The sequence below is a fragment of the Galleria mellonella genome, unplaced genomic scaffold (genome assembly GCF_026898425.1).
Source record: "Galleria mellonella isolate WM207_F2 unplaced genomic scaffold, CSIRO_AGI_GalMel_v1 utg33, whole genome shotgun sequence".
Taxonomy (NCBI): Eukaryota; Metazoa; Arthropoda; class Insecta; order Lepidoptera; family Pyralidae; genus Galleria; species Galleria mellonella.
The window spans coordinates 14,663,142-14,687,010 of NW_026442079.1; the positions used below are offsets into that span (position 1 = coordinate 14,663,142).

The window sequence follows — 23,869 nt, forward strand, 5'->3', positions numbered from 1 at the left end:
AAACATTCTACCAAATTTAAAATAAACAAAGCTACTACGAAGGTTTTCAATTAATGTAACACGCCACTTAATTGATCAAAAATACATAAAAGCCCTAACTCTTTGTATATATCTGTTTTTTTTTCTATTAGATTTTAGTCAAAGTAATTATCTGCATACAATCATTAAAATTCAAAAAACCTCAAACTCAGTCATCCATATTACACTAGTCTCAAACATTACGGTACTTTCGAACGGATTCATGAAACGGAACGCATTGTAGAGGAACAAAATATAAATCGATCAATTTCAGAGATGTCAGAGAAACTTATGTCGGTGGTATAGCAAATAGACCTCTACGTTTAGTTGCATAATACATTAGTAATGGGAAGAAATGTCAAAAAGTTAATTTGCGACAACTCTGCGTGACTCTAGAGAATTTTGTTACCTTTTGTTTTCATCCAATATTAGTCATAAATCAGGCATAAGCTTTATTTTTATATACAGAAAAAATGCAGCTGATACTGATAAGTGTATTCCGTAACCTATAGATTTAGAAGACAAAGGTATAAAATACTATTTTTAAGTGGGTATTTTATCTAACTGTCGTTTAATAAAATAACACAAACCAAAATAATTCTGCTATTATCCGGTTGTACGGAATATCAGACGAATATTAATAACATTGAAAGATATTGTAATGACTTTGTGACTAATGTTGTGCGTTGTGATGCGATAAAATTTAAAGTGAATGAGTTTCTTATCTATTATTAAATTATAACTGCAATATAATGTATATCAACCGTTAGCGTACTGTGGTGACCCAATGTTTACTTATATCAAAGTATCCATACAAAGAATCAAGTGTAGTGGAGTTGAAGCTCAGTGCTTAAAGATATTTATATTTTTATAATATTGTGACTGATGAAGGCAAATTGGTCCCCCGCACGCTGCGCCGGTCAGTCGAGGCTTGGTCGTATGCACAGCTGATAAACAGCCATAACATTACAAAATACCCTGTCAGTCGTCCTAGTTTCACAAGACTACAGTTAAATTACACATATAAACATTTCTGTTGTTGTAAAACTATCTAATTTGATATACAAAATTTTTATTAGTGGTTTTATATGTTCAACAATAATACCTTACTGGTGTTATAAATCAACACAAACAGATGTGCTATTGTAAGTCTGTGCTTAATTTATTTTTATGTCAATGTATGTTATTTTTTTGTTGCTATGCGATTGTGTCAATTTAGTGCAGTGTGATATGAGTTTTGTGGTATGTATAGCAGTTGCGTCCTATACTCTTGCTGCAAGCCTGCTAATTATGATAATGATCTTAATATTTTGGTACACAATGCGAATTGTATCAGTGCTTATACCTTACCTATTTTATTATTTTCTCTGTGCCAGCTGATATAACTTTAATATATATACTTATACAAATATGATTACTGACTATTAATCATGTTAAATTATTAAATTTATTGCTTATAAAAGTTACTACTGTGATAATGTCCTTGTACATGATTGGAACATATTTATGGACAATGATGCAAGTACTGTTGGATGAAATATCATTCTCCATTTCAAATACAGTTTACCAAATTTCTCGATGATTGGTTTGCATTGAAATGTCAACAGATTATAAACAAACTTGCTTTTATATTTATGACATTATTAGTGACTCATCATGAATTGACTGTTTTTTTTATTTTAATAAAATAAAGCCCATGTCACTCACTAATTTATGTAGCTTTCTATAAATGAAAATATTTTATAAATTGATTAAATATTTTTTCAGTTATAGTTTTTAGTTATATTTCTGAAAATCTGACTTACGAACTGGTGTACATTTTATCTTGCTATGCCATCTAAAAGTAGTTTATTTAATTGATTTTCTTCTGAAAGTCTCGTGTACAAAGGGGCGGGCTACAAAGCTAGTTTTCAATATAATGTATTTGCTAAACATCATGATGATATATTAAGCCTTTAGAGTGGTGTGTCCCAACATAACACCCATGCCCCACAGAGGGGCAATTTGATAGTTAAGAGAGGGGCAATTAAAAAATGAACTCGAAGAGATTTTAACCATTTTGCTCCAGGCCATTTAAACGCAATGCTAGGAGTAGATATTATCGGTGCCAAATTTAACAAAAAAGTAAATTAAAAAAAAGAATGCTGTAAAAATTTATTAGGTATAATTTCGTTTGACGTTACCAAAATATCAACTGGGCGATTAGAGTCATCAAGTAAACTGTATTGGGAAAAATTATGTATGGGGGCATAAAAATATTAGAAATGTTCTAGTGGGGCATGGCACAAAAAAGGTTGGGAAATACTGTGTTAAGAGTGTCAAGAGATAACAAACAAACTCTTTCACATTTATAATATCATTAAGAGCCATCCTGAACTGACTTTATGACCAAGACATTGACTGACTAGATTAAAAAGTAATATATATATATCCTTCTGGATACTAAATACTACACTCTGTGATGATTAATGACCCATTAAGATACCAATAGTTAAACAACATTTCATTATAACTCTCACTTTCTTATTTATAATATTATGAAAAGTAATCATTGAAGGAGATACAATCTTTACAAGTGAATATGAGCTGAGCATTGAGAAAATACTGAAATAGTACTAAAATAGAGTTTAGTTGGCGCAACAACAGCTTGAAATCATGTCTATGTTTTGTTTTAGGAGCAATGAATCTGCTTTGGATTGTATACAATTATGTAGATAGAGGTAAGATAATGGTTCTATTTTATTGTTGAAGATTTCGTAAGTACATATTATGTTTTAATGTAATCTATTGGTCGACCTTTCTCAACCGTATAATATGTATGTTAAACCGGTAGTTGTTACATTAAAATGTAATTGTCCTTTTAATAATTCGTGCTACTAATCTAAATAATAGATTCCAAAGAATTTTTATCACACAACCATTTTAATGTCAATAAAATATAACTGAATTTTATGATATACTCCATGTTTTTTTTTTTATACAACTTAGAATGGCAAACTAGCTGATGGCCCACTTGATGGAAAGTGGTAACCGTCGCCTATAGACATGAGCAGTACCATAGACATAACAGAGTATACTGTTTTGCCCATGATACCCCCACGCGTTGCCATTCCTGAGGACTTAGGTGTTATTCCTCTGTACCCTGTAAATTCACGCCATATCCCACCCTTCAAACCAAAACACAGCCATGCAAACAAAACTGCTTCACGGTTCAAACACGAATGGGACAGTTACCCAAGCAATCGACTTTTGTACAAAGTCTCCCTCTGGTGTACTTTTATTACTTTTATATAAATATATGAACATTTTTAACTTTTCATACAAAATTTCTAATCCTCTTTTCATCTTCTGTAGAAAATAAAGATAAATTCCTTGCATAAATAATGGTTATAAATTTATATTTTGTAATTTTATTACTTTTAGCAAAGACATATCTTTATTTATATTATCTATCTAATTACTGCTACTTTCATTGGACATTTTGTGATTTGTCAATTTATTGTTACAGTAAATACAGTAATTATTTAAAAGTACAGTAGTTAAGTAATTAACTAAAAAGATGTCAGAAGAGACGGACTCGATAAGCAATATGCCTTCAGAATGCCATCCTGAGGATGCATCAGGTAAGTATTTGTGTATTCAGCATTTATTGATGACACAGAAATCGAGGCAATTCTTTATATCAGTTCACAATTGTACACATATATACTTACATCACAATTGAGTATACGTAACAATGACACAATATTCACTGGTCAGCAAGTTTTTGCTTTATTGATAACGATTTTATAGGTATAATATTATTTTGTTTTCCAATACATTTCACTAATTAATTCAATTATATTTTTACACAAATATAGAATGTTATTAATTTGAAAATGAAAATGTTCACATTTTTGAACACAATTTATTTTTAATATAGTGATTAATTATATTAATTATACTTTGAAATATCTAGCCATATCCTAACAAATACAGACACACTCCTTTGTATGAGTATGTCTCTCGTCAGACGTACACTCTTGTATTGTGGTGAGGTGATGAGGTTGAATAAATTATTGTTCCATCCACCCAGGTACTGAAGAAGCTCCATCATCAATGGTGTCGAGTGAAGCAGAGTCCGAGGGTAGCGTGTTATCTGAAGTGGCGCGCCATGACAATATAGACCCGCCTCCGGTCCAGCCCAGCGATGGGACCGCGCCAGAAACGGCCCACAATACCCATCACAAACCTATAACTGTTGTCAGCAATGACTGGAGAACTGTTGGGAGCACCTTGTCTTCGCTTGTTTCAACTAGAGGTATGTGTCTCAAGCAAGTATTGAGGTGGTTTAGACCAAACAGGCGTATCGATATGCTAAGTATTTTTTTGCTCAACTCCCTTTGCCAATACTGTTGTTCTTGTGTTGTTCATTTAATCTAAATCTACCTAGTGTTATTTTATAGTTTTAGTACTTTTCTTTAAGAGAATTCGTAATGAAGTATGGCAACGTCGCAAATGTTTGTCAATTTTCAAAAACGTATGAAGAATTTTTAATGTTTTAAATAATTATTTAAAAAGCGTTCCATCTACGAACTGAAATATTAATCATTCCAGAATATATTGAGTTGTCACGGAAAATGTTTATTTTGATGGTAAAAGAAAATATGTATACGAAAAATTTCCAAGCGAAATGTGAAATAGGTACAAAGTTTTTAGTGTTCTCTGGATAACGTTTTAGTTCGTACGCAGAGCACTTTTTAAATAAACAGTCTGAAACATTGAAATATCCTCAGTTGTTTTCAATTATTGACATATAATTGCGACGTTGCAATACCATCGTTACGAACGCTCTTGGCGCGTTGTGGTTCATGACGGAAGTTTATACTTCAAAATTAAATTCAACTTAAATCTTTAATATCAACATAAATTTATTGAATTAGTAGAAAAATGTTATGCCTACGGCGACAGTGACCACTTTTCATCCAAATAAATCGCCAACTTATCCTTCCGAATTCTATAACAAAACATAAGAACATTGTTGCGTCTTTATCTTGTTTATGTATTAATTTTGTTTGTGTACATATTGTTAATATTTATAATCCGTATCATTCTTTGAATAAAGACTTTTCATTCGTTCATAGTAATATATATAAAACATTAGTTAATGTACACGCCTTTTTATCGTACTTTGATGCTATTAATATACTGTATGGTATATCTGGTAACAATTTTCAGTGTTGTTATAGTAACATTACAAGTAATTCTCGTTATTTATATCATATAATTGACCCCTAATAGATTGACAAATTAGGTAACTCATTTTGTATAAGGAAACATTCTATTTAATTTGGATACCAGACAAGGTAGCAGTATTTCATACTTCAGTTTGTAAAATTTTTAATTTACTTATGTATATTTTTTTTTATATTCTATTTCTGATATTTCAAGAGTTGACATTTAATAAGAATAACATACGAAATCTGCTTATCGTTTCTCACTAATCGGCCACGAGTAATTACTTAAAAAGTATTGTTTATACCTGACTTGCAGTTTGAACTGCTGTATTAACATTGCCAGTGTTTTGTTGACATCTGACCCTCCTTGCTGTTACTGTAAATTGAATTTATTTTCCTTGTGTGTATTACGGACTGTGGTGGCATAAGGTACGGCTGTGTGGTTGGCAGGCTCGATGCTGCCATGGGGCCCGCACAAGGGCCCGGTGGTGCCGCCGTCCGACTCCGACCTGAGGCCCGGCGAATTTGTTATGAGACTGCTCTTCACTGAGTTCACTGTACAGGCTGAAAGGAAAATGGAAGCGGTCATGGCCGAACCACTCGTAAGCAGTGCTCCATTATTTGCACGCGTTTCATTAATAATATTATATAGCGGTTACAATAAATAAGTTCGCTTATTTTCCTTATCCAATTTATTTTATTTATTTAATCACTTCTGGACAAGTGGCCGTTAATGTGTACAGGAACAAGTACTCGTCTCATATGTTTATTATTTAATCAAATATAAACAATGGAATTTCATTAATTTGAAGACTTTATTATAATTTTATATTCGAACTATCTAACCCAATTAACGTTGTTTTGCACCCTACTGGTTCCATTATTTTATTTTTAAGGCAAAAACAAATTATCAGTTTTGAAGATTAGCGTGAATTTTGTATTGAAATATTACTATGTATCTCTTAATTTTTTTGTGAAATTAGGAGAAGCCGTTGAACAAGACGCTCCAACGCGGCGAGGACCCGCAACTGGATCAGATACTGTGCGCGTTCGGCACGGTCGCCGAGCACTGCCTGCCGTCGCTGCTGCGCGCCCTCTTTGGCTGGCTCGAGCGACAGATGGCCGACTCGCCGCAGCTCAGCGAGCAGGCCAAGAAACCACACCAAGACCTGAGGAATAAAAGGTGAGCCGCTGACGAATTTTTGAGTTATTGCTACTGATGTCTGTGGGGAGTGCTCTGTCGAGTTGCTATAACATGAACGAAATATAAATGCCTGAAGATAGATAAGAATTAACCCCTCTAGAGTTTATGCATCGTACGCTGTACAGTACAAAAATGTGGTACCGCGCGCTAATACAACAGCATCTGTTGCATTAATCGAATTTGCAGCGTCATTTTCATTAAATTTATGTAGGTCATTAATTTATGTAGGTAATAAATACATTTATCCATAACCTCTAATCGAAAGTTAGTATTTTCTAAAATTGGTGACACAGTGGGTGTAGTGAGCTAGCTTAGAGCCAATCGCTCCACGGACTAAAGTAGGTTTTTTTAATGCCGCCGGTAACCCCGCCTGCGCTATCGGTATACACTGACGAGGCACCAATGAGGGATAATAAGTGACGATAAAAGCAGGTCAGTTAGCCCACCGTGACGAATTCCACTAGAAATAACCACGATGGTTTCCAGGGGGAACCGCGTGGAGGTCGACCTGATATGGTATAGACACCATTAGTGACAGTCCCTTCCCCCGACTAAAGTAGGTCAGTCGATCTATCGCGACGAATTTACTAGGTATTAAGTACGGTGGTTTCCTGGTAATCAGGTGTAGTTCGAATTAGTATATTGCTAGCAATGAAGCAGCTAGTCCTGTTAACTGGCGGCAAAAGGGATTGTTAGCAATGGAGATTAGCAATTGCATTTCTAACAAAATACACGTAACCTATTTAGTCGACCTCCACGCGGTTCCCCCTGGAAACCGTCGTGATTCATTTATAGTTGAATTTATCACGATGCGCTAACTGACCTGCTCATCATCGCCTATCATCCCTCACTGGTGCCCCTCTAATGTGGTATACATTAGAGGGGCACCAGTGAGTTAGTGAGTTAGCGCAGGTGGGGTAACCATTCCATTATCATCCATTAAAAATATTTACTAATAATCCCCTCCCCCTACTTGCATGGTTTCCACCTTCTGGTATATGTGAAATATATTTCACATGAATGTTCTGATAAGGCACGTCATAGACCTGTTGCAACTACACGTGCACTTCGAAACACAAAGGAAGCGATAATAATCGTTCGACATCAATCAAATATGAATTAATATCATGGGTTCGTTATTAGAAATAATTTAATCACCACTATCGTAGCTACACATGTCCAATAACTGATAAGTCGGATGCAACATTCGAGAGGCGTCACTAGACGGTGCGACGACCTCATGTCTATTACTAAATCGTTGTATACACAATATTCAGAAATATTTCTTGTATAGATAGATAGATAAGCATTTTATTTGTGTGTTTCAAGTCAATTCCTTGTATCAGTATTGGCCTATGTATTTATCTTCAACAGCAGACACGAATGGTTTTTTTTTTATTGGGTGAAAATGGCATGGTAGTCCCGCCTGCGTTATCGGTATACACTGGCGGGGTACCAGTGAGAGGTGATAGGTGAGGATGAAAATGCAGGTCAGTTAGCCCATCGTGACGAATTCGACGATATATTAGTCACAATAGTTTCCAGGTGGAACCGCGTGGAGGTCGACCTGATAGGGTGTATTGTTAGTAGTGGGACTGTTAAATCTCATTACTAGTAATCCCCCCCCCCCGACACGAATGGTTGAATGGAAATGAATGACGTATCAAATATTTATTGCGTACTTGTACTCTATATTTCTCGTATACGTTACACTGGGAAGGTTAAAGGAATTAGCAAAGATACGCTAATGAACGGTCGTCGTTATTCAATTAGTGGGGAGGACACTGCTAGAAATATGTATGTATGGAATACCTGCCTCTAATATAAAACCATAGGGGGGAAGAGATTGTTATTAATGGAGACTGAGAATCCCATTGCTAGCAATATACCCAACCAAGTCGATCTCCTCGCGGTTCTCCCTGGAAACTATCATGGTTAATTCCTGATGAATTCATCATGATGGGCTAACTGGCCTGTTTCCATTCTCATCTTGATAGATGGTGATCCATTCACTGGTTCACCGCCAGCGTATCCCGTTAGCGCAAGCGGGGTTACCATACCATTTTCACCCATCAAATATAAAACCATATCCACAACAAGACACGGTAAATTTTATACGAATTAAAATGAGTCGATGATATTTATTCTTTTTTTATGCAACTTAGAATGGCAAACAAGCTGACAGCCCACCTGATGGAAAGTGGTAACCGTCGCCTATAGACATGAGCAGTACCATGGACATAACAGAGTATACTGTTTCGCCCATGATACTCCATATGCTTTGCCATTTCTGAGGACTCAGGTGTTATTCCTACAAACAACTTTCGTACAAACTTCGTTTGCTCGGGCACCTCTGTCCCATTCGTGTTTCTACCGTGAAGCAGTTTTGTTTGCATGGCTGTGTTTCCGTTTGAAGGGTGGAATATGGCAGTGAATTTACAGGGTACAGAGGAATAACACCTGAGTCCTCAGGAATGGCAACGTATGGGGAGTATCTTCAGCGAAACAGTATACTCTGTTATGTCCATGGTACTGCTCATGTCTATAGGCGACGGTTACCACTTTCCATCAAGTGGGCCGTCGGCTTGTTTGCCATTCTAAGTTGCATAAAAAAAAATTAATGAATACATTAAATTTGCATGCCTACAATTTTAAGGTAATTAAACAGATGACAAATTAAATGTTTGTTTAAAGCAAATAAATATTTAATATATTATATATATATATATATATATATATATATATATATATATATATATATATATATATATATATATATATATATATATATATATATATATATAATAGAATAGAAACATTACATATATACGTACTATATGGTATGGGATTGAGAAAGATATAGGCTACTCTTTATCCCGGTAACGCGGACGAAGACGCGTGCAAAAGCTAGTATACAATGAAATAACTAGTGTATTTTAGTTGTATGTGTACAAGATGTAAATTAACAATAGCAGACGATTGTTTAGTCGTAATGAATGTAAATGGATGTGATATTGAAGATAGCTCAAATGACGAATTGGGCAGTGCACGCTCACACGAGTGTAGGTACATTTTTTTTTATACAACTTAAAATGGCAAACAATCTGACGGCCCACCTGATGGAAAGTGGCAACCGTCGCCTATAGACATGAGCAATACCATGGACATAACAGAGTATACTGTTTCGCCCATGATACCCCCCATGTATTGCCATTCCTGAGGACTCAGATGTTATTCTTCTGTATCCAGTAAATTCACGCCATATCCCACCCTTCAAACCGAAACACAGCCATGCAAACACAGCTGCTTCACGCTTGAAACACGAATGGGACAGAGGTACCCAAGCTATCGACTTTTGTACAAAGTCTTCCTCTGGTGTATAAGTACATAAGTAAGGTACATACGTAAACATTATTTGTATACAATGGCCGCTTTTATTATTTGTATCGCGACGGAAATCGTCTACGAAAAAATTAATTTGTATGGCCGATAACGTCATATTTCCATGACCCATGAACACAATAAACAATACGATATGTCGCAATGTGTGATCGGCGTGCATGTACAAGGCGTGCATGTGCAGTTACAAATGGTACTCAGTCCCATCTGTCCACCCCGCAAGGAACAGGACGTGAAGGTAGATAGATCGCTTGTCTATATTAATATCACATACGCCGGTTATAATACTGTTATGAAGGGGGGAAAGGGATTGTTAGTAATGGAGACTGAGAATCCCATTGCTAGCAATATTCCCAGCCAGGTCGATATCCTCGCGGTTCCCCCTGGAAACTATCATGGTTAATTCCTGATGAATTCATCATGATGGGCTAACTGGTCTGTTTTCGTTCTCATCTATCACCCTTTACTGGTGCTCCGCCAGCGTATCCCGTTAGCGCAGGCGGGGTTACCAAACCATTTTCACCCATCAAAAAAAAAAAAATAAAAAAAAATAATACTGTTATGAAAAAAAAATCTATTCCAATAGTCCCGTTTGCGGTCACCGCTTCAAGGACTTTCTCGGCGTGCGTGGCTAACATGACTCGTTTAGCCCACCGTGTTTATAAGGGGGCGCATGCACTTTGGGCTCGAAAGGATGTTATTGTTTTAAATATAGTCGATGGCCACTGGCGGCCATGACTACAGTTCGCATTATCAAATAACCGTTGCAGTTTTTAGTCAATTAGCGCTCAGGTCCGGCTTCGCACGATTAGATAGAATTTTCCAAAATACTATATACCCTTTGTTACTTGCTGATATTCTTAACTTTCTATAGGTGATTTTTTTTTAAAGTCGGTCAATTTGTTTTTGTGTTGGTGTTTATTCGTTACAAACAATTAAATCTTACCTCTGTGTAGTGTAGATACGAGAACTGCGCGTTACTGTATCTAACAGCGACCACGCTCAAATATTTATTTATTTATTAAACTATTTATATATTTTATTAAAATGTATTATTTATTTATAAAAGGTACATCAACAGTGTAAATACAGACATTAATTTTAATTGATACACAGGGCTTGCATCTTGCATTTACACCAATTACAGATGTGCACAACATTTTCTTATGTCATCGATTACATATTAACAATACTGACACAAACAAAACAATAAAAAAAAAAAAACATACAAGTAACAAGCATAAGAATACTTAAAATATACAATTATTAAAATTATAAGAACAGTGCACACAGAATTAAAATTATTGGTTGTGGAAAAATTATGCTAGTATTATTTCCAAGAAAGTGTAAATAGTGGTTTTAACACCATATATAATATACACATATAAGGTTTTATTTCAAATTATTCCTCTCTCGTACCGTTTTATAGTTCTTTGTTCCCTTGCTTGCCGCTTACGACGTCCCGAGGACACCGAGGACTCGTGTCGAGTTATATTGGCATCTCTATCACCATATTTTTAATAATAAAGAACCGTGTTATTCAATGAAATGTACACTAATTTCTTTAATTATTTAATCTATGCCCGCTATTTCAAACGCGTGGATTTTAGCAGTATTATGAAAAGACCACGTCTAGGCGACGTATTAAAATGAAACATACGCCAGTTTTTTTTTTATTAAATCTTTAGGAACACTGCTGTGAAAATTATATCCAATTTAAAGCACTAGTTTTTGCGTGATGCCGGAACAAATGCACAAACAGGCAGACAGGTAAAATTTCCAAAAATAATTGTATTGGCATGTTAAATATCTCCCATGTAAAAATATTCTCTGTTTACAATTTCATTGTATTATTAACGTGACGATATTAATTAAGGTACTTTGTGATTTGTTTCCTGTCTTTATTATTTTTCTTTATACAACTTAGAATGGCAAACAAGCCGACGGCCCACCTGATGGAAAGTGGTAACCGTCGCCTATAAACATGAGCAGTACTATGGACATAACAGAGTATACTGTTTCGCCCATGATACCCCCCATGCGTTGCCATTCCTGAGGACTCGGGTGTTGTCCCTCTATACCCTGTATATTTACTGCCATATTGCACCTTTTAAACCGAGCACAGCCATATTATTTTTTATTTATAATATCACTTTTGTTGCAGCATAATCTACATAGTGTCGGGCAGCGGCGCCGGCACGGAGGCGGTGGAGCGCAGCTGCGAGGAGCTGCAGGCGGAGCGGCGCGACCTCGCCGTCGAGTTCCTCTTCTGCCTCGCCCTCATCGAGGTCCTCAAGCAACTGCCCTTCCACCCCGGGCACGAGGACCTCGTGCAGTACATTGAGAATGTGGCCTTCAAAAGGTTCAACTACAAGGAAGGGTGAGTCATAATATAAATTGTATCCCATTGGTAGCAACCAGGTCGACCTCCTCGCGGTTCTCCCTGGAAACTATCATGGTTATTTCCTGATGAATTCATCATGATGGCGTAACTGGCCTGTTTTCATTCTCATCTATCACCCTTCACTGGTGCTCCGCCAGCGTATCCCGTTAGCGCAGGCGGGGTTGCCATACCATTTTCACCCATCAAAAAAAAAGTATCTACCATATGTCCATTACCACAGTGTGAATAACAACCAGTTGTCCAATACCTATAGCATGTGTCAAATGAAAATATGACAAATTGGTACCCATTGCTCTGTAAACATGTCTGTTGAGCCACTGGTATTATAGAGTTCTTTAGATTTTACTGTTACTATACAGCATACAGTTCTTTAAGCTACTGGAAATGGCAGCACATATGCATGTGTCCGTGTAAATTTATGCTAATATATAATCGGTATTTTATTTTTAAATGAATATGCAATTAAAAAATAAAATCAACTTCGTGACCCCCAAAAAACTATTATTAATTCATAATAAGTGAATAAAATAATTTTTTTGATTCCTTTCTGTTTCTCAAAGTAATAAAATGGTAATTAAAATAATCTGCTATTGCTAAATCTTCAATATGTATGAAATATTTTAATGAAAAAATAATATCTTTTGGACCATTTGAATTCAAACAAAGCTAATATTCGCAGGTTACAATCGAATCCAAACGCAGCCAACGTGCACATAATAGCAGACCTGTACGCGGAGGTGATAGGTGTCCTGGCGCACTCGCGGTTCGCCTCTGTCAAGAAACGGTTCACCGCTGAACTGAAGGTGCGGTTTTGTATAATCATTAAAATATAACAATACTCTATAATCTAATGTATATATAATTATATACATTGGATATCTATATAACATAAATCTAATGTATAATATAACAATACTATATAATCTAATCGCTTCTGAATACAATAGTACCTCGACATACGAGTGATTCGTTCCGTAATCTTGCTCGTGTCTCAAAGCAATTTTCCCCATTGAAATTAGCTGCAATGCCATTAATCTGTACTTCCAAAAACCATCTCAGTTGTTTTTGTTGAGTGTTAGTCTGAGGTGGGAAAAACTGTTAGACACTAACATCCTTCCCGCATGTTGGGGTCATGTGCAGCGGTGTAGTGTGCGATTCCTCGCATCTCAAATCTTGCTCTCGTCTCAAAGCAAAATATTGGTCGCTCGGCGGCTCGTATCTCAAAACACACTTATATCGATGTACCGCTGTATAAGCCTCCCTCTTGGGTGGCTTTGCCAGTAGTTTTTACGTTTGGCAGGTAGATTGGCAACTGAAGTTAAGCTTTGAAGAGAAATGTTTTAAGAGAGATGCTGCTGCACATTCCTCGCTCTCCCTTAGTTGGCTTTTACGACACTAACAGAAAAAGAAGGGGTGGCCTATTCTATGCTGGGACCACATAGCAATTGAAATAAAATTAGTAAATGCTACACAACGCCACTGTAATTGTGTTTCAGAAATAAGAACTGCTTTAAATTTTTTGGCTCTCGTTTGAAAATTCATGCAGGAATCCTAAATGACAAAATATTGGATGCATTTTATTTTATATTTATTTTGGTGCCATCTGATCGTGCTGTATTCATGTTCAGGAGCTGAAGTCCCGCGAGCCGTCCCCTCACACGACGCAGAGCATCATCTCCCTGCTGATGGGAATGAAGTTCTTTCGTGTGAAGATGGTGCCCATTGAGGAGTTCGAGGCATCGTTCCAGTTCCTGCAGGAGTGCGCGCAGTACTTCCTCGAGGTCAAGGACAAGGACATCCGCCACGCGCTCGCCGGGCTCTTCGTCGAGATATTAGTGCCAGTAGCTGCGGTAAGACATTTGTCTTTTAATGCCTGAACATTTATTTCACCTTTCTAGTGTTGCGGATTCGATTCCTGCGAAATAGAAAAAAATTATTAAAAATTTAAAAAATTAGTATATATATTTGTATTTATCTAGATTAATCATAAATTGTATTTAAAATTATATTTATATACAGTTATTTAATTAGAAATATTTTATTATTTTAATTATAATTATTTTAATTAATTCCGCTACCATTAGTATGCTGGTTTTCAGCCAGTCTCTTGCAATGCGACTGGTAGTTTGCATTACTGACAACTTGTCCCCTCCCCTTTCTGAGCGTTACACACCATACTGTTTAAGTGTTTATACTATAATAAATAATTCTCAATCATCAGACTGTGAAAAACGAGGTAAACGTGCCGTGCTTGAAGAACTTTGTTGAAATGCTGTATAGCCACACGCTGGACGCGAGCACCAAGTCGAAGCACAGGCTGGCGCTCTTCCCGCTCGTCACGTGTCTCCTCTGCGTCTCGCAGAAGCAATTCTTCCTCACTAACTGGCACTGCTTCTTGGCCATGTGTCTGTCGCACCTCAAGAACAGGGATCCAAAGATGTGTAGGGTAGCATTAGGTGAGTTAATTCACGCATGTTCAGTTCAGAATAATATAACCACCATTCAAATCAACTTATTGAATAATAACTGTCGTGAGTCATACTGTATCCCTGAATATGTAACATCAATCTCGGCATCACCACATATAAAATGTGAGTGATGCCGACATAAATAACTAGAAAACTTATTAAAATTACTATTGGATAGTCGAATTTTTATACCCTAGTGCTGGTTTCCGAAAGTTCCTTATGCCGGGAAGTAATAAAGAACGGAATGTGCTGAAACGAAAAAAATTGCCCACGAAAATGGGAGCATTACTTGTACTAGTAAAACATATGATTGAATTCATATTAAGCCAATTACCTATATATTTTGAAATGAGCCAGGCTTTCAGCTTCTGTGAAGATATACAACTGCTCTTCCAATACTAGTAACGAGTTTACACTCAATCGAATTGCTGTTTCTATAATGCACTGAGACTTTGTACAAAAGTTGATTGCTTGGGTACCTTTGTCCCATTCGTGTTTCAACCGTGAAGCAGTTGTGTTTGCATGGCTGTGTTTCTGTTTGAAGGGTGGGATATGGCGTGAATTTACTGGGTACAGAGGAATAACACCTGAGTCCTCAGGAATGGCAACGCATGGGGGGTATCATGGGCGAGACAGTATACTCTGTTATGTCCATGGTACTGCTCATGTCTATAGGCAACGGTTACCACTTTCCATGAGGTGGGCCGTCAGCTTGTTTACCATTATAAGTTGTATAAAAAAAAACTGTTTAACATCCTTAAATTTCGTTCTAATATCATTCGATATAATGAAGTATAATTTTATTCCCCCAGAGTCGTTATACCGTCTGCTATGGGTGTACATGATAAGGATCAAATGTGAAAGCAACTCGGCAACGCAGTCTCGCCTCCAGAGCATCGTCAACTCACTGTTTCCCAAAGGATCCAAAGGCGTTGTGCCACGGGACACGCCGCTCAACATTTTCGTCAAAATCATACAGTTCATCGCGCAGGAGAGGCTAGATTTCGCCATGAGAGAAATAGTGTTCGACTTGCTGATGGTCGGACGACAGATCAAAATAATCCTGACTCCCGAACGGATGTCCATAGGCTTGCGAGCGTTCCTCGTAGTCGCTGATAGTTTACAGCAGAAAGAAGGGGAGCCTCCCATGCCGAGGACGGCTGGAACGTTACCGTCAGGCAATACGCTCAGAGTAAAGAAGACCTTTCTCAACAAAATGCTGACAGACGAGACGGCCCGCTCAATAGGAATGAGCGCGTACTTTCCATACGTGAGGCGTGTTCTGGTGGAGATCCTGCGTGCACTGGACGCACACTACGGGCGGCCGCTGATGCTGACCAACACTCAGAACGTTACAAAGGAGCAGGAGATTAACACCGGGGAGAGGAAACCGAGGATCGACCTATTCCGCACGTGTGTCGCCGCTATACCCAGGCAAGTGGAGTGTACTTAGTGACATTTAACAGGTTGAGCCCGGCGCCGGCCCCTGGGGACCGGCAGCGAACTTTCCGTGTTGCCAGCGTCGTTCCCTGGGGACCGGCACTAGAATTTTCCGTGTGGCCAGCGTCGGACATATTCAATGTTATGGGCAATAACTATTTCCAGAACTAAATTCAATTTTCTTTTTACGAACAATCTGTATACTTCGATAGGTCTTTTGTAACTGATCACCTCTCGAAGGTACGTACGTGGTTTTACTATACATCATAGGAAAATATAGAATAGAATCGCACATACATTACACATACACCTAAGAAACGTCCAAAATAGCACGACATAGAATTCCTTATCTCATTAGTACTAAAGTAATCTCTTGGCAATGGCATACAGCATTGTATCTCTCGCCGGCTGCCGGCTGCCGGCTGAACGGAAAGGACAGCAAATTCAGCGCCGGGCTCAACGTGTTAAGGAAGGACTCTAACTTATTTATAAATATTAAATATTGGATGAGGCCTGCGAAAAGCAGTCTCGTGCAGTAATTCAAGATATATTTCATCTATAGACTGACATCTCCATGGTGATGCCAAGCCATAAGTTTCGTTTTCATTTTGATCCGAGTGTATTCAATGAAATTTTAGTATCATGTACAAACATCTTATAGTACTTTCAAACTGGATCCTGAATGGTTGAAACACTAATGAATCTGTCATAAAATATTGTCCTTATAACGAATATTATTACTACTTTAAATAACAGACTTATCCCCGAGGGTATGAGCTCTGGCGAGCTGGTGGACTTGCTGTGCCGGCTTACGGTGCACATGGACGAGGAGCTGCGAGGACTCTCCTTCCAGAGTCTGCAGACTCTAATTGTGGATTTCCCGGAGTGGCGGCAGGATGTTCTCGCCGGCTTCACACAGTTCTTAGCCAAAGAAGTACAGGTGAGTGTAGCATTCCTAATCAGTTCTACTGATTAGTCTTCCCAATTAGTATCTACAACTCTAATTGTGGTACGCGAAATATTATCATTTGCCTTGAAAAATTAAACACACGCAGTACAATATGAGATCATAACGTAATCTTCCATCTATTTATTAGCATTTCTATTAATTTATTTATAAACTAGCGGTCCGTCCCGGCGTCGCACGGGTGGACATTTTTACATTTTAAAAAGTGGCCATTAAGGCTGCACACGCGACGGAAGCTTAAAAATAGAGTAACTTCTCCCGTTTTCCCAACATTTCCCTTCACTGCTCTGCTCCTATTGATAGCAGCGTGATGAAAAGTATACTATAACTGGCCCAGGAGTAATTGTACCAAGTTTCGTTAAAATCCTTCGAGTAGTTTTTGTTTCTATAACGAACATACAGACAGGCAGACAAAAATTTTACTGATTGCATTTTTGGCATCAGTATCGATCACTAATTACCCCGTGATAGTTATTTTGGAAATATATTTCATATACAGAATTGACCTCTCTACAGATTTATTATAAGTATAGAAAATTACAAACGTGTTTATTTGTATATAATAAGAGCCAGTGCAAGTGATAAAATGTATTTTAACTTATAATAAATACCCGACTCCACTAACTCTAACTTCCAAATATCAACAGTCTTCATCATCAGTAGATATGTCAGGATATAGAGCCTATATATCAGGGGTGGCCAACCGGTCGATCGCGACACGCGTCCAGTCTATCGTGACAAAGCAAAAAATATAATATTTTGCTAATCTAACGGAAGATGCTCAGACGTAATGCTCACACTAATATAGATAAGTAGTTACTAAGAACAATTTGCAGTTTTATGTTTTCCCTCTTAATAAAATAAAAAATACTACAATACTACATAATTGTGTACTGAACTATGTTGTTTCATTTGAGATTTCAAGGAGTATTTAATTGGTAGATCTCACAGGGTTTTGTCAGTAAATGGTAGGTCTTGGGTCTAGTCAAGTTGGCTATCACTGCTATATATTATCTAATGTTATTAAAAAATAAGCAATAAAGTAATAATAACAATTCTTTATTTGGAACAAAAACAACATTATTGAAAAACGATGATATCCGCAGAAGTATAAAACTGTGTCGCGAATATCAACGCCCTCCTCCTCATTGCAGGATTCCAAAACAGACATATAAAACGTATGGTAGCTAGCCATATCAACGAAAACATTTTGTCACATCTAGCAAACATTAATACAATATTTATTTCATCCATAGGATACATCTCCTCAACTGGTTGAAAACGGTTTACGGATGCTGCTACAACTGCTGACGAGCTGGCGTAATGGGGAGCCCACCAGCAGCGGGGCGCCGGCCAAGTCAGAGCCGCTGGCGACGGTCATTCGCGGGGCGGAAGCGCTGGGACTGGTCATGCTGTGCCAGTGCAAGTCATACCCCAGGCGGCTCGCCGTTCACATATTACGGTGGGTGGTTTTTCTTTTATGGATGATATTGAAATGGTAACCTCCCCTGCGCTATTGATATACACCAGCGGGGCACCAGTGAGGGATGATAGGTGAGGATGAACCGGGTCAGTTAGCCCACCGTGACAAATCTAACAATAAATGAATCACGATAATTTCCAGGGGGAACCACAAGGAGGTCGACCTGATATAGTATATTCCTAACAATGGGGCTACTAATCCCCACTACTTACAATCCCTTTTCCCTACGGTGGGTGGTTAACCCTCTTTGTAATTTCTCTCGCATCTTGTATCTACGAAATATGTCATGTGGGGATTAATTTTAATTCTCTTACCCAATAGGGAGTGTAAATACTTGCTGGAGAAGCTGCAACTGTCGCGGGACGAGCCGGCATTGATCGACGCAGCGGACACGCACGTGCCGCACTTCGCCGAGAAATGCCTGCCGCTGCTGCCACCCGCTGAGAAGCAGGCCATCCTCGCCGCCGGCCAGCTCGACCTCGTCTGGGTCGCGGAGAGAAGCCACGCCGTCTGGACAGCAGGTACCGCGGTTGTTCTCGTGCATCCCCTTCCACTTCTTACGTACATTTTGTATAATTTTCCTAATTAGCTGTGACTTTTTAAATAATTTATAATAAGCTAATCCATCGATAGAATGGTCATCTCTGGAGAGTTCGTGAGATAAGAATGAGATAGCAATATCCGTTGTCTTATTTCAGCACATAGACTCGCTTGTGATAATGACTGCGTCGATAGAATCTTTAATAACTTGTACATAACCAGTAAATAATCTGTAAAAACAATGTTCCGACAAATAAATAAATCTATCTATCTATCTAAAATATATATTATGTTCACTATATTATATTTATTTTATTTATTTATACTTTTGCACACATTGAAAAATGTCTACGGAGCGGACTTAATACCAGTCAACCATCACGCCAAACAGAGAGAGCAAGTGGCGGTGCACAGATTTAAAAAAAAATAGTAAATTAAATAAATATTTTAAGAGATAACAATTTATGATAAATAAACATACAAACATATAAAATAATGTACTTACAAAAAATATACACACATAAATCAAACACAGTACATATATAAATAACCATACATAGTATATATTAAATTAATAAATATATAAATAATAACTAATTATATAAACAGATTGAGGCTTTTCATTGTTGTGATAAATTGAAGTAATGTACACGAAGGGACTTTTTGAAGGAAAATTTTGTTAGGGATATACTATTATATATTATATGTAGTACGCATGCTTGCCTCACGTGTGTGGGTGCCTGAGATTAATCCTATACCCTCGTTATTTATCTAAGGCGTACATTGTCAAATTCGGTATAGATACATAGATAGATACTCTTTATTGTTTCCTCCAAAAGATTACAATAGTAAACTTATTATAAATATAAATAATTACAAGAAATGATCACAATGTGAGAAAACAATGGGCGACCTTATCGCTAAGAGCGATCTCTTCCAGACAACCTTTTGCGTCTATTGGTAAAAAAAATAAAATAAATTGGTCAAAAAAAAATAAGTGACTTCATTGTTATCTTGTAGTTATTTTTTTTTATATAAATATGTCTTGATTTTCTTTACACAATTAAATAAATATTTATATTTGCAGGCATTCAACACGACGAAACTTCAACGAAGAATAGTTGGAGCGGGAGCGCGTCCAACGGAGCCGACCCTTGGGAGGTCAGTTCTGTCATATACGAATATACGAAATTCTAAGAGGCTTTATTTAATATTCTAGTACTATCTAATACAAACTATTTTCATTCTCATCGATCACCCTTCACTGGTGCTCCGCCAGCGTATACCGTTAGCGCAGGCGAGTTTACCATACCGTTTTCATACATCAAAAAAAAATACAAACGATTGATAATTTATATTGGGGAGTTTAAATGTATTATACTTTACATTAGAATTCGTACATATATATGTATGACCCTCAAAAACGGGTAAATTTTTTGTCAGTTAATTGTGAAATTAGCTGATTCAGTTTTTTTTTTTTTTATTAGTATTGTATATATTTACGCATAAAATGTGTTTTAACGTATTATTTAATAAATAAAATGAGTGGTTACGCATTAAAAAGATGCAAAATTTATAAGACAAAATAAATATAGAAGTTATAAAGGAATCACTCATAACTACACGCTATAGTGGATCTTTCACCGTCCATGCTTCTAGATTGTGGAATTCTCTTCCCATATCTATCCGTGAGAGTCAATCCCTGAATATTTTTATGAGTAGACTTAAAGAGCATCTTCTATCTCTATGAGCATATATTTATTTATTTATATATGTAGGTATATTGTATGTATATGTGTGTGTGTAAGTATATGCATAGATTTAGGTGTATATTTATGTATTTTTATTATATATATTTATATATTTGTACTATTAAATATAATGTAATTAATTTAATTTTGTCTGTTTAAAAATTGTCACAATATTTGTACACCGCTCTACCCGCTGACACTGATGCTCCTTTCCAGTTTGGGTGTTACTGGAAGAGAACTCTATTAGAGTTAAGCTCGTTTTTGTACATTTGATTACCTCTGTCATATTATTATAACAATAAATAATTAAATAAAAAAATAAGTAAAAACTATGTATTACACAAAATTGTATAAAAAAAGTTGACTCGTTTTTCTCGAAGCATTTCTATGAAGACACTCTATCTATATAACCTAATACTATAACATATATATCATTTTCACTCATGTAACACATGGACACGTGACAATCTCGTTACATTTGAATTACGTACAATGAATTTGTATGGAACGACGTGTAATAGTTGACAAGAGCATCATCCTAATCTATGATTAACCATCATTACCTTTTTATCCAACTTAGAATGGCAAACAAGCTGTCGGCCCACCTGATGGAAAGTGGTAACCGTCGCCTATACACATGAGCAGTACCATGGACATAATAGAGTATACTGTTTCACCCATGATATACCCCCCATGCGTTGCCATTCCTGAGGACTCAGGTGTTATTCCTCTGTACCCAGTAAATTCACGCCATATCCCACCCTTCAAATCGAAACACAGCCATGCAAATGCAACTGCTTCACGGTTGAAACACGAATGGAACAGAGGTACCCAAGCAATCGACTTTTCTACAAAGTCTCCCTCTGGTAACTGACATTTATAAAATATTTTTTATAACTTGTCTGCCTATCTATGTCACATAGAGAAGTACTTTTTACATCAATACGTTAATAAATTTATATAAAAATAAACTTTTTTTGTGTTGTCATATTTGGAGAAATTCAGAATTAAACTTTTCTTTCTTGTGGCACTTGTAAAGTATTATATATGTCCATCTTAGTTAAGAGTTACGGTATAAGACTAGTGTTGTGTGCTGTGCTGCGTGCAGGTGGTGCTCTTCGGGCTGCTGGAGCGCAGCCGCGTGCCAGCGCGGTGCGCGGCCACCGTGCTGCAGGCGTGGCCCATACTGCACGCCAGGATACACGCGCTCTTCACCATCATCGAACCGGCGTAAGTTTCTATCGCCATCACCATCAATCGTATTTTACTTGACGTGTGATCCCGATATAAAATAGGATACGTCTTACTTTCCCATGTGTATCATAAGTAACAACTAAAAGAAAGTAATGGTTGAGAGATGGACAGCAGCGTCTGTTTTAAAACATCACCAAGACGTAACTGCGGTTGCCAACTTGCCTACCAAGAATGGCCGATATAATGATGATGGTATAGCATTTTATTAAAGTAAAATATGATAATTTAACTCTCTTATCTCGATGTTTCGACCAGAATTACACCAGCCGTGATCACATGTTAATTTATGTAAAGATGACACTCTACTATCGAATGCTATACGTATTGTTACTGCATAATCTATGGTTGCTGAAAGGAACGTGAAGTGTGAAGCAAATTGCGACGACCCACTCTAATCAGCAGCCACATTCACGTCATTCGTTTTACTTTAATTCAATCAATCAATCAATCAATCATCTTTATTCATATACATCTGTTACAGATACTTATGATACGTCAATCTATAATTATAATAATTACTATAGAAAATAATATTGATTTAAGAAAAAATACAATAATTACACTTACAATACAATTCACATTAATACAAAATTCAAATCCATGCAGTTTTGTCATTTAAATAGTCATTTAATTTATAATATGCTTTTGTAAATTTATATAGTTCAGTTGCTCATATATTAAAATCATATTTAAAACAACAACAATTCGTTATTACTGCAAATTCAGTAAAATAAACTTGGAACTACCCAATCGGCAAGGGCAAACCAACGCACACATGCCCAGATACGCATATAGGCTGTCTCTCTCTACCCTAGCTTTGTAAGTGCTCCGGGCAAATTGTTCGTCGCTTTTCATGATCAATTGTCATATTAACTCGCGGTGATCTTATTCTATGCACAGTTGAGGTACTAGCCTAATCGTAGACTTGTAAAACTTGAACACTATTTACATATTAAACAGTCGTCACGATGGTCTAACTGACCTGCTTTCATCGTCACCTATCATCCCTCACTGGTGCACCTATCATCACTCAATGGTTACCATTCCATTATCATTCATTAAAAGCCCTGGAAAGTTTTGTTTTCTAAGCTTGAGTACTTTTCTATTTTTATCGTGTACCTTCTTAACAAGAATTATACATTGTAATTTTGCATTTGATACATTGTTGCAGACCTGTTAACGATAATCGTGCGTCGTTGCTCTCTCGGAGTCCGGCGCTGCCGCGGAAACCGGAAAAGGAACGGGACGGCTATATGCAGGTTTGTTATTTATTTATTTATTACATCGACTACTATTCTATATTATAGTAACTCTATACTATAGTATCCCTTTGTCTTTTTCGCAAATGCTTTGCACTAGTGTACTGTGGCTTCTTGAAGTGTACTGTTAGCATACATCCTGAGGATAAAAAGAAATAATGGTATTCACTTTTTCACTAACTTAAAAAAGTAAATTTTTATTGGTATATTTTTGTATACAATATAAATAATTTTGAAGTAAACTTAAGCATTTTTATAGTACATTACTGCAGCGGCCAGCAACTGAGGCATTGATGGATGAACGTGCAGATGTGGGCAGAGGTATAGCCGAGGCACACATACGTGAGTTCATCAATGCCTAGTTGTGGCCAAAACCAATTGTGGTAGCAATTTGAATTATTACGCAAAAATCTTCACAATTCTGATGATTCATCCTTATTCGAAAATTTATTACCATGTTGACATA

General features: G+C 36.9%; 1 protein-coding gene across 9 annotated transcripts in view; it reads left to right on the top strand.

Annotated features, from left to right (window-relative positions):
• The first annotated feature begins 359 nt into the window (after positions 1-359).
• LOC113515662 (protein furry) overlaps positions 360-23,869 on the top strand; it is a 239,400-nt gene continuing 215,890 nt past the window's right edge. For all 9 annotated transcript variants that reach the window (XM_052896473.1, XM_052896478.1, XM_052896475.1 and 6 more), the window contains exons 1-17: positions 360-545; positions 2,694-2,738; positions 3,527-3,641; positions 4,094-4,318; positions 5,685-5,836; positions 6,218-6,417; positions 12,002-12,217; positions 12,921-13,044; positions 13,870-14,091; positions 14,463-14,697; positions 15,522-16,143; positions 16,906-17,089; positions 18,373-18,578; positions 18,921-19,120; positions 20,227-20,300; positions 21,999-22,120; positions 23,316-23,403. In XM_052896473.1, coding sequence (XP_052752433.1) covers positions 3,578-3,641; positions 4,094-4,318; positions 5,685-5,836; positions 6,218-6,417; positions 12,002-12,217; positions 12,921-13,044; positions 13,870-14,091; positions 14,463-14,697; positions 15,522-16,143; positions 16,906-17,089; positions 18,373-18,578; positions 18,921-19,120; positions 20,227-20,300; positions 21,999-22,120; positions 23,316-23,403 — 2,934 coding nt within the window. In that variant the 5' untranslated portion in view covers positions 360-545; positions 2,694-2,738; positions 3,527-3,577. The remainder of the gene's footprint in view (positions 546-2,693; positions 2,739-3,526; positions 3,642-4,093; positions 4,319-5,684; positions 5,837-6,217; positions 6,418-12,001; positions 12,218-12,920; positions 13,045-13,869; positions 14,092-14,462; positions 14,698-15,521; positions 16,144-16,905; positions 17,090-18,372; positions 18,579-18,920; positions 19,121-20,226; positions 20,301-21,998; positions 22,121-23,315; positions 23,404-23,869) is intronic.